This window comes from Parasteatoda tepidariorum, chromosome 6 (assembly GCF_043381705.1).
Source record: "Parasteatoda tepidariorum isolate YZ-2023 chromosome 6, CAS_Ptep_4.0, whole genome shotgun sequence".
In the NCBI taxonomy this organism is placed as follows: domain Eukaryota; kingdom Metazoa; phylum Arthropoda; class Arachnida; order Araneae; family Theridiidae; genus Parasteatoda; species Parasteatoda tepidariorum.
The window spans coordinates 12,318,020-12,331,072 of NC_092209.1; the positions used below are offsets into that span (position 1 = coordinate 12,318,020).

A 13,053-nucleotide genomic window follows, 5' to 3' on the forward strand; every position below is an offset into this window, starting at 1 on the left:
TTAATTTCATTTCTTAAAAGAAGAAATATTTTCAAGAGGGCTAGATTATAAGCATGTTTAAATTACTGAGCCAGGAATTTTGTTACTTAACATTACATAGTAACAAAAGTAAAAAAACAAAAACAGCAAACGAAAAAAAAAACCAGTTTGATTTGTAACATGTAATTATAAAACAAAAATATTACCTTTTCGTTTTGGTACGCAGTAACGGCGATGAATTCAGTTTCTTTGAAAACGTACGTCCTAAATGTGGAGTAGGGTAGTTTTAGAATATCGTTTGCTCTCACCAGATGGAACCTCGGTTGATACTTATGCATCGAGTTCAAGATCGTCTGAAATAAAACATTTTATTATTCCATTGGGCAACTTTATATGAATCACATCTGATGTTACAAGTACAAATCATGAAATGTAAATATTAATAATGATAATGTAAAATATTACGTCATATCTAAATGATAATTCAAAATGCTATAATTTTTTTTTTTTTTTTTTGGTGAAAGAGCTTTGTTTTTAGATTTCTCCGGGCGTTACATGAAATAACGCGATTTTGTAAATAATATGCTCTTTTCATAACTGTTGCCAGCTTTCAACAGTTATTAAACCTATTTATAGGCAGCGCAATATTCACTAATTCTAAAAAAGTTTAAAAGTTTTAGTATAGAAATCTCGCCAATTAGAAGATTTTTTTAAACTTATTAATTTTTTTTAAATATTTAAGTTATTTTTCAGTTTTAAATCTCAGATAATTCTTTACGTTAAAAGTCAACATAGTATATATAGTTTAAAATGTTAGTTTTCCCTCAAAATGCTAAAAAAATGTTTAAAAATCTTGCTGATTTATTCTTGCTAAAATATTTTACAAATTTTAACGCTCTTTAAAAATAAAATAAAAATGAAAGTTATTCGTCCATTTTAAAATTTAGAGAATTTGTCTCCGCAAATAGGAAAAATTATTTTAAACTAAAGCTTTACTTTTAGTTTAAAGCATTTAATTAAACTAAGGTTCTTATTTTTGTAATTTTCTTTAGGTAAATAGCTTTAAACTTAAAAAGCTTCTCTTGAAACCGTCGTATATTTTTAACTGTTATGAAAAAATTCAAATAATGCATTTATGGCAATTTACGTTAAGCTTAAAAAAATAACAGCAAAATTTATTTTATACCTTAGCCAATAAAAATTTTATTGATTTCTTAGGTGGAATTATCTTGCTAAATTAGTGACTTTTTCTTTTTTTTTTAAAGTTGCTTTTTTTTAATATTAAATGTATTAGAGCCTTTTAAAAACTAGGCTACTCTCTTCTGCAGGATAGCATACATTGCTTAAAATTAAAGCTTTGCTTTCAGTTTAATTTAAATCACTCAATTAAACTGTAGTTCTTTTTATTATTTATTTTTCTTTGGAGATAGTAAGAAAGAAAAATCTTGCCAAATTGGCGACTTTTTTGAAAAGTTTAGCACTTTTTTTTTAAAAAATAGTTAATGTATTTGTGAATTTTTAAAACTAGACAATTTTTTTCCATAATCGACTACATAATTGCCAAAATTAAAGCTTTGCTTTAAGTTTAATTTAAAACACTTGATTAAACAGTGGTTGTTTTTTTTTATTTTATTTTCTTTGGGGGAAAGAACTAAGCTGAAGAGCATGCCTTAAAACCGTCATATATTTTTAATGGTTACAAAAAGTGCGAATTATAATTTTATGAGAATTCACATCAATTTCAGACAAAGCAATAACAAGCCATTACGTCAAATTTATTTAATACCTTAGCCAATTAAATAAAAATATATTATCACACCACACACACAAAGGAGATATAATATTGATATCATTTCCTGTCAAAAATCATCAATCTTTCTACATGACAACTGCGTTGCCAACGAATTTTATACTCTGGAACGAATATTCAAGAACAAAATAAAAATATCACGATTTTTCCAGCTATACAATGGCAACAAATAAGATTATTATCGTTATTTGATTATTATGAAATTTATGAAAGGGGGAGGGGGCGATAGAAAGTATATCCTTGGTCCTCCCCAGCCATTTTTTCACGAATAAATCAGGGAAGAAATTAACAAAACAAACATGAAATATTGCGGTGTGTAATGGCGTGCGCTCAATTTTGTGATAAGATTGTCTAAGGAGTGAAAATGATAAATTGGATCAATTACAATTCGTAACGCCCAATTGGCAGCTTTGGATTTTAACAAAGTAACTAGATATAACATGTGAGGTTAACTCACTTTTTTTCTTCTTCGTTTTTTTTTTTAAACTGACAACAAAAAAATTTTTTTCAAAAGAAAAATAATTGTTTAAAGTTGATTTTCATATTGTTTCAGTTACGGAGAAACTTTGAAATTGGAAAATTCAATGTGGTGCTATATATTTTGGAACTGTTAATTTTGGATTATTCCTTCCCTGTTGTTAGCAGAAATAATTGGATCACAACATCCTCCCATACCTTAGTAAAAAAGTCGCTTGTTTTCTCACATTAGACTATCACTATATAGTAATTTAATTTTAGGATTAAGATCAAATAAAAGATGCAAATTTGCATAAATGAAAATTTATGTTCTGGAACATTTTATTAAATTTTGAGTAGTCGAAAAATGTGTTACTTCTGAAACTCTTCGAAGGAATTTTATTCCAACTTTTTCTTTTTTCAACTTTTATCTTTTATTCGAAATTTGAAATTTTTTTCCTTTCTGTCATTTCCTTTTTGTAATTTTTTCCTTTTGTAGGGAAAGTAAAACAAGTTTGTCCCTATGATATGTTACGTCTCAAGAAAAAACGGAAACATTAATTACAATTGGTTCATTAAATAGGTAGAGGGAATAATATGGTTCTCACTATTAGTAAAGGGAAAAACTTAAAAAGTTTTTCTTGCATACTTAAAATCTAAATGTAGTACCAAAAGGGCGGATGTGAATAATAGTGTGAGAAAGCGTTTGATTTTGAATCATACATTAAAAAGGAGAATTTATATTTAAAAAAAAAAGATTTAGTTTAAACTTTTATATACATTATTACATTATTTTTATATACATTAATAATAACTTTTATATACATTAATTTATAAACTTTTATATACATTATTTTTTGAAAAAAATGCTTGTTTTTTAATATGTTACGTAAGCATTGTTTATACTGCTCTTTCCTCTTTCTGCAAAAATAAGTAAATAACAATCCCCTCTCAGCTTGTTAGATGCTTACGTAATATTAGGATGATCCCTATATCTAGCAGCTATTTAGTAAATTAAACGATTAAGTAATATTAATGGTGAAAGCCCGTTTCGTCATTTAAGCTTAAAGGACATTAGATTACACAGAAAGATTAAAAAATTTTCTGTTTAAGAATCGAAAATATTTGGTTCGACGAGGAAAAAATCAGTTTTATAAAGAAAAGCAACTAATCCTGGTGCGCAAAAAGTGACAGACGATCTAGGTCTGAAAGCACATATACAAAGACGGAAAAGTGTAAAAACTGGTAAAAAATTTATTTCATTATAGCACTTTTCCCCTTCTTTTTTTGAGAAGATTAAAAGATCTATGACTTTTAAGATCTTTTTAACTGCTATGTCATGTTATAACATATATATTAGACTTCTTTTTTTTAAATCTGAAAAAGAATGATTTAAAATTAAGAATAAAAACACCTTAATTTATTCCTCACAAGAACCTGCCAGTTTTCTTATTTCACTCCTACTTTCAGCCCTGCTGACGATTCGAAAAGTAGATAAAATTAAGGCAGAAGGACATAGAAATGTATGGTTTGTTGCCCTCAACTTAGGAAACCACACATTTATTCAAACTAAGTTAAAAAATTAATAACCAAGTTCGTCAAAAGATGGAGTTACTGACGAAAATAACTATAAAGCTAAGTACTCATCGGTATGCTACTAGAACTAGACCTTTCTAACTGGAATACTTCAAAGAGCGTCTGCTAATTAATTCCTTGGCGTTAGCCTTGCTGCTTATTAAAATGACTCCCAAAAAATAAAGGTAAATAAAAAGTAAATAATTATCCTTCTACTATCATTATTATTTATTTCATTATCAATCATTCTTAAATCGCTAAAAATACGTAAAATAAAAGCCGTTCATTATACTTTCATTAATGTGGAAGAAAAAATATTAAACTGTGTAAAATTTCTGAGCCGCACTTTTGTCTTAAATGGCGAATCTTTGTTAAAAAGAAGGAAAATAATAATAATAATAATGAAAACAATGCAATATATACTTTCTCACAATCGGATACTGTAGGTTTGTAAATGGAAATGATAATAACAATACAAAAATGCTATCGAAAAAAAGTGGCAATCGACAATCTTAATTAAAATTTTATTTTAAAATTGATTTCATTATAAACGAATCATTTTAGCGTTACTGCTTAAATTATTTTTAACCAAAATTATCTATATCTTTAATTATCTACTTTACATTATAGTGATTTTATTACTATAATAAAAATAAATTTTCCTCTAAAAAAAGAGGGGGAAGTGAGATTGCTCTCCAAACAATGAGAGGATTAACAATCACCATTCAGCAGTTAATGTTTTATTTATCGTCTGTCATTCTTAGATATCTAAAAGTAAAATAAATACCATTCATTACGCTTTAATTAATGTGAAAGAATATAAAATAAATTTCCTAAAACTTATTGAGAAACTTTTGTTTTGAATGAATAATGTGTGTTAAAAAGAATGAAAAAATTTTTTTTCTTCAAATATATAGATTCACACATTCAAATACTGCTGCCAGGTTTGTAAAAGGAAAAGATAAAAATAATATTACATGACTATAGAAAAGAGCAGACGATTTAAAATAAAATTTATTTTAAAGTGATTTTATTGAAAATTAATTATCTAAATGTTACAGTTTATTTTTATAGAGATACTTATATCTTTTATCAACTACTGTGCTAAAAGTCATCGTTCTCGAGTCCGAAACATTTTATTTATCTTATATCATTCTTAGATCGTTAAAAGTAAGTAATTAAATATCTTTCATTCATTTTCATTAATGTGGAAGGGGAAAAAAATTGATTACTTAAAATTTATTGGGCCACTTTTGTTTTGAATGAAGAATCTTTGTTAAAAAGAATTTTTAAAAAAAGCGCATTAATATATAGATTCACACATTCAAATACTGCTGCCAGATTTGTAAAAAGAAAAGATAAAATTAATATTAAATGACTATAGAAAAGAGCAGACGATTTAAAATAAAATTTTATTTTAAAGTTGATTTCATTGAAAATAATTTATTTAAATGTTACAGCTTATTTTTAACAGAGATACCTATTTCTTTTATCAACTACTGTGCTATAATTAAAAGAAATTTCAGCTGGAAAAAAAAGGGAGAAAACTGACAAAACTCCCAAAAAATGAGAGGATTAAAAATCACCATTCTTCAGTCGTTAATATTTTATTTATCATCAATCATTCTTAGATCGCTAAAAGTAAAATAAATATCATTCATTACACTTTCATTAATGTGGAGAAAAAAAATAGACTTCCTAAAATTTATTGAGCCACTTTTGTTTCGAATGAAGAATCTTTGTTAAAAAGAATGAAAAAAAAAACAATATAATATATAGATCCACATATTCGAATACTGCTGCCAGGTTTGTAAAGGGAAAAAATATTTAAAAAAAAAAATTACTAGAAGAAAAAAAGCAGACGATTTTTTGGCTCATTGCTGGCTGCGAGAATCGCATCCGTCTTCTGGGCCCCCCTTTTCATCACGTGACTAGACGGCAGGTGGTAGGCACCCCCTTCATATAGCTGCAACCCCTCCCCTGGGGAAACTAAAAAACTACCAGCTTCAATGATTTTAGGTTATAATTAGGGATGATACAGCCCGGGGCTTCTTTGTTTTAGAGAAGAAAAATGAGTTCTAAATGTGATTAGGTCTTCCAGAGTGCTTATCGCTGATAACTGCATCAGGGGGTAAAATTTTTATCTTCCTTCATTTCATTTATTTATTTTTTGGTGGTAAATTTTTTATGACATTATCTCTCTCGGTCCCTCCTTCAAACGTTTTGTCATTGCGTACAGGGAAATAAATGCGCAGACGATTTCTTTTTTTTTCCTTCTCCCTTTCCTTCTTCCCCCTTTATTTCGCTCCCGATGGAAAATTCGCTAATCGTTTTTCATGGAAAATTTTATAGAAGTGCTTTATTAACGATCGATCTTTGATACAATAACAGTTTTGATCATAAATTTTTTTTAATGTATACTAAAATAAATTTGAATAAAAACTTTTATTCTTGCGATGATTGTGGAAATACCGCTTGCAATTGAATGATTCTCTATTCCGCGCCTGTTCTTTTGCCAGTTATTGATATCAAGCAGAAAACTACAAAAAAAAAAAAAAAAAAAAAAAAAAAAAAAAAAAAAAGAAGAAGAAAGTATACATTTTTGAAAAATGTGTATACTTTCTTACATTTTCTGATACTTTGAATGATGAGCATAATAGACTATTTAATAATTATTTACTTTTATTATTTACTATTTTTTTTTTTTTAAATAACCAATACTTTTACTTTAAGAGACAATCTAATAATCTGAAAATGTCGAATATTTTTATATTTTCCGATATTTAGAAAAGAATAATTATAATTATGACAAGAAACATTTTTCTCATTATTAATTATTTAAAAAATTTTTTTTGTTAGTTAACGTTGTTTTAGTTTTACCAATTCCAAATTCTAGCATGCTTTGAGATCATCGTAGATTTTGATCACACTTTAAAAGAAAATAAATATATAGTTATTATATTGCATATTCTTTAGTGCACAGACTCAATTTTAACAGAAAAGTATAGACTCACCGTACAGTACAGCGCTGTATCGCCACCACCAGTTACGTTTATCAAATGCTAATTTAATGAAAATTTTTTAAAGATGGTTTTCAAAAATTTCAGTGATGAAAATGTGTGAAATAGGATCAAATTTATAACTCTGATAACTTTATTCGTTTCTTTTCAACAAACCAATTTTCTTAACAAAACATTGTATGAAGTTTGATTAATGGAAAAAAATCTTTCCTGCTAAAATATATTTTAATTCTCAAGTCTGTGGATTAAGACTTTCGAAAAATTCAATTTTTCTTGCCAACTACACGTTTTATTTATTTATTTTTATTTATTTATTTATTTTTAAATGTTGAGACATAAATTTTAACAAAAAGAAGTTTTAAGTTTACATTTCTGAATTAGTTATAAATTTTTTTAAGTCATCCCCTCCAACTCTAACCAGAAATTCATTATTATTTCATTTTATTTATCAGTACACTAAGAAAAAAAATATCGAAAAAAAAAAACATGAATAAAGAACAAATGAAAGTACATAAATGTAAAACAGTAATATCTATTTATGTACTTTCATTTGTGCTTTATTCGCGAAGTTCTTTGCTTTAGTCTACATAGCACAAAGTACACCCTATCCTTTGTTGTACTACGAAAATCATTCGGAAAATTTAATGAGGGTTTCATTTCCTACACATTGTATCTTTTTTAAAAACATAAAGACAAGAAAAAATTATAAATATATGGAGTTAAGCATCACATTGTGCTAAAGTTATCGACACTATGATAAGGGATCGTCACGCCAAACGGGATATCAATGTTCCCCCCATATATGATAAATGATAGAAAGGAGATTCGGATATTATAGAACAACATTTGTTTTGGGTAATAAATATAATTCTAATAAGAGATTGTCACGCCAAGCAGGATATTAACATTACAATGGTAAACAATTGTTTCGTGTTATGGAATATTCATTTACTATTGGCGTTGAAACTTCTCGCTTATTTAATAAAAGTAATATTCATTAATAAAAATAGGCTCTCCTGATCCTTAATTTTTTCTCCCAAGAATTTTTTATAATTTTATAACAGTCGTTGAGCAGCCGACTCAAAGTTTGGGTTTTTAATGTTTAACTCCGTAGCCTTGTAATTTACAACCCAATCCGGAAGACAAGAGAACTTCTGGATCAAGTATAGGGAGAAATTTGCCCTCGTGCAGAACTTTTTGATGGAACTAACTCGCATTTGCGTTACATGGAGAGAGAAACCACGAAAACGTCCCACGCTTAGCCTTACGGCAAGGGGACTCTAAACCATGATCCGTCTACCACTGAGGATATTATACGTTAGCACTGTAGTCGATGTAAGCCGGATACGGCATTCGTACCGACCGTCCATCGTTGGGATTCGAACCCAGTTTACCTCATTGGAAGGCGAAGCAATCACGGTTCCTTCTCAAGAATTTGAAATTTATAAATTCCCCTCTATTGTTTAAAAAAAAGTTTTAATAGCCATAGTGACTCAGAGGATAGAGTGCTTGCCTCCCAATGAGGTGAACCGGGTTCGAATCCCAGCGATGGATGGTCGATACGGATGCCGCATCAGTGTGGCACCGACGACAGTGCTGACGCAAAATATAGTCAGTGGTTGACAGATTATGGGTTAAAGTTCCCTTGCCGTTAGGCTAAGCGTGGGAGGTTTTCCTCTCCTTGTAACGCAAATGCGAGTTAGTTCCACCAAAAAATCCTTCACGAAGGAAATTTTCTTCCAATACTTGATCCATATGTTCCCTTGTCTTCAGGATTGGGTTCAAAATTACAAGCCTACGGAGTTAAACATTAGTAGTCCTGAACTCAAACATTTTATCGACTGTTCAACGACGGTTATTAAATATGAAATAAAACAAATCTCCTTGCAACGCAAGTCCGGGTGTGTTCCATCATTAAATTCAAAACTTGACCCAAGAGTTTCCTAGTTTTCTGTGTTAGGTTCAAAATTAAAAAGATATCTGCAGGCCTAAAAATAGCTCGGCTGTTCAGTTCAAAGCGGAAATAAAATAAAACTAATCCGAGTGCAATAAATGGACGATTTATTTTTATGAAACTAAATTTTTAACTCCTTTCTTTTCAACTAAATATTATTTATAAGAAATTCTACTGTTGATAAAATTTTCCCGGGCATACATTCCATCAAATGGAGGTATTTATCAATTATTCTTTCTATAAGTGTTTTTGTTTGGTTTCAAATGAAATTGCAAGTGACAAAAAAAAATAATAATAATAAAATTCTGAGTGTTCAAATGTTTACTTTTAAAAAAGCATTCTATTCTAGATAGAGAAACAAAAATAAAAATCAATTTATCAGGTGAAATAGTACGTTTAAACTATAACACAATCGCTCAAACAAACACGATTATTTTCTAAAAACAGTGGGGGGAAAAATAAAATAAATAAACACTCTTGCGCTTTTTCAAACACTTATCACTGAGAAATTGAGAGAAATAAAAATAACTATAACAATCAACCGACCCTAGAAGCTCTTTTGAATTATAAAAACAAAAATAACGAAAAAAACGAGGCGAAAACAGAAGGGGGGGAAGTATCATTCGGCGCCATTTTAAATCTCATTTTAAAAGAAAACTAAAACATAAACTTCGCATTGAGTAAACATTTTGGCACAAAATAAATAAACAGATACGGGTAAAGGTAAATAACTACTTCATGTGGTACGTTTAAAAAGGTGCACACGTCCGATTCAGGTAAAAAAAATAAAATTAAGAAAATGAAAAATTGTTGTAATGATACGGTAAGAGAGACACTCAGCAATTTCCATTTTAATGCTACCATTCTTAACCAGTAAGTATCAATTTTCCTCCATGAAGATTCGGAATCGGAGGAGGGGTGGAGGACAAGGTATTCGTCAATCTTTTATTTTATTTATTTATTTTTATAAATAATGATTTTTATTCCTCATCTTTAGCGTGATGTAGTTTTTATTTTATTTTCTTGTTAGGAAATCATTCTATATAGGGCTTCGTCGCAAACTTAAATTGATTGACGATTTTTTTTTCCTAGTAATATTCCTTCGATGGTTATGAAATCGTTCTATATCGAGTTTCTATATTAACTTAAAATGAGTGGCGATTTTTTTTTCTTTTTTTTCGTATTGATAATTTTCCACTTGGTATGAAGTCGTTCTACATAGTGTTTCGTCGTAAACTTAAAGTGATTAGAGAATTTTTCTCGAACCTCTTTTGTAATATTCATACATTTGTTAGGAATTCGTTCTGTTTAAAATTTCGTTGTAAGCTTAAATTGACGGACGAATTTTGTTAGCGTTATATTCTTACATTTGTTATGAAATCGTTCTATCTAGAGTTTTGTCTCAAACTTAACTTGCTTGACGAAGTAAATTTTAAAAGGAGGTGGATTGAAATTTGAATTAGACTTTTAACAACTGTGATAAAATTTAATTATTCAATATATTATTAAACTAATATTATTGTATATTTAGTTAAGTTAAAAAACATTTACATTAAAAAACATTATATTGTATACTATTATGTATTTAATATAATATTATTAAATAATTGTGTCTTGTTAAATTTATATATCGCCCAAAATAAGTATATTTCTTGGTAGTTATCGAAACAGCGTGAAGATATTTACGTATATTATATATATTTATACACAAGTTAGCTTTATTATATACTTTGCCTCGTCATTGTATAGAATGCTTATAGGTTTTCAAATACTCATCGTATAAAATGTTTGAATGTTTTACAATGTGTTCAAGGTTTGTAGGTTTTTCAATAGTTGTTGTATAGAATGATTGTAGGTTTTTCAATAGTCGTTCTATAAAATGCTTTTAGTTTTTCAATAGACATATGGAATTCTTGCATTCTTGTGTCAGTTTTAGTTGCAAAGAATGCTTATAGGCTTTTCCATCTTTTTTGAATAAAATGATTGTAAACTTTCTGTTTTCAATAGTCATTGTATGGAATGCCTAGGAAATGCGTAAAATAGATAATTGTACCAAATTTGGTTTGTTAGTTTTAGACATTTTATACAAGGATTAACGCACATACTATGCTATATACATAAAGTGTCAGATTTCATTCACATATACACGAAGAAAATTGGGAAATTCGTAGATATTCGTTCAAAAATAGTAAAAAGGATGAAAGATATTCTGGTCTTCATTATTAATATCTTCACATACGCGGCGGCTACATTAAATTTCCCACAAGCAAAGCCACACACGTAGAAGCAAACTTTTATCAGGTAGTTCTATCTTAACTTCAACCATTGTTTGATTAGTGATAAATAGACTTGCAATAGAATATCTAGATCTTTATATAGATTTCACTTGCTTAAAACTCATTTTTACGACTTGCATCAAATCGTGCGCCAGTAGCACGACCCCGTGACCATGGGCTATTTTTAGGAGTGGCATAAAAACCATATCTTGAATCACGTGACCAGTATTAAGTATTATATTTTTAGTGTCAATTAAAGAAATGTGTATTTGGTATAAGTTATAGTTAGTTTCTTTTATAATTTTTGGAGAAGATTTACGACATGGCATCTATGTCTAATGTATAACAATGTATAAATAATTTTACAATGTATAAGTAACAAAAATGTATAGATAATTTTACAATGTATAAGTAACAACAATGTATCAATAGTTTTACAATGTGTAAGTAACAACAATGTATAAATAATTATACATTGTTTTCGTTTGAGAATTATCACATATAAATAAATTGCTTTAAATAAAATATTTTTTAATAACAATCAATAAATGATATAGCTAGTTTTTTATAAGTTTCATCATTTGTTTTTGGTTTTAATCTCGGTTTTTTGAAAGGATAGTACAGTTACAACAGTAACACAGTTACAACAGTAGTTACAACAGTAAACGCGTTTTTCTCAAAAATGGAACTCACAAATTAGTCTTCATTGAGCTATATTGAATTAATTACAAAAAATATGATATGACGTGACTCTATTCTAAACTATATTACAAAACTTGATTTTTTTAAAAATTATACTTCGTAGAGGTTAAATGTTAAGAAGAATGGGGCGAAATCAACCCCTTGAGAGAGAGTAAAAGGTGCAGTATCCTGAAAAATGAATCCGAATAAATATTTTTAGTTCTGAAGATGATATTTAAAATTATCTTAAAGTCATAATAAACATCTTTGATTTATTTAGGTCGTTAAAAAACATTTGCAAATTTTTTTTGCAAGTTTTTTTTATTATAATAAAGGTCTAAAGGCAAGGGAAAAATTCATTTAAATTATGCAATAAATTATAGCTATGGTATATTGTAACTATGGATAAATGCTAGTTAATATAGTTAACATAAGATAAAAATACATGGTTAAATAAGAGATTAAAACTAAAAGAGAAAAACTAAAAGCCCTGATAGAGCAAGATATGTTTAAAAAAGTAGATAAAAAAAAAGAACAAGAAAAAATTAAGTAATGAAATGAATCAATAATCTATATAAAAATTCAATGAGCTCTAAATGGTACATATTATAATTATAAATAAAAGCTATTAAATTTAGTAAACGTAAAATAAAAATAAATTGATAAATAGGAGACTACTTATTAAAAAAGAAGAAAAATTAAATGCAGGTAGAGGGTTGATCCGATTAAAACTCTGAATTGTCTAGATCTAGAAGCTACGCATTCAGAACTTGAGATTCAATTACTAAGTAATCTAGATTGCGTCATGGGGAGAAATTTTTAAATGATGCATTTGCGGAGGTGCCGGCATCACAGAATTTAGAAAATTGTAGTAAATCTATCACAAAATGACAGTAAAGCTTTTCATTTAAAATCTTCATTTTTTTGAACACACAAGCACAGAAAATCAGATTTACTGGGAGTAGTAAACTTTTAAAAATTTACAAGTTGGCTTTCTAAAAAATGTCATTATATATAAGTATATATATACTGTAAAAGTTTGTTTGAGTATTGAGTATAGTTAAGTGCGGCGAGCTCTCTGCTTATCGCTTATAGCTCTGCGTTTAAGTTTATTTGTTGACATTTCGAAAATTCTGGAAACATTCTAAGTATTAAGATATCAAGCTTGCAGCTTGTTAGCTTACCGCTTGCATAGAAAGATAAACTTAAGGAATTAATATAGAAGCCAGTCAGGTAAAAGTGCTAAATTGAGTAATAGGTAAAATAAATAAAATGCGTGACGAACAATATCACAGCACCAGT

The 13,053-nt window shown here is 28.2% G+C and overlaps 1 protein-coding gene across 1 annotated transcript in view; it reads right to left on the reverse strand.

The window, feature by feature from the left end:
* Positions 1-13,053, reverse strand: part of LOC107450980 (T-box transcription factor TBX3-like) — a 105,298-nt gene that overhangs the window by 12,946 nt on the left and 79,299 nt on the right. Inside the window, 1 exon segment of the mRNA NM_001323825.1 lies at positions 186-332. Coding sequence (NP_001310754.1) covers positions 186-332 — 147 coding nt within the window.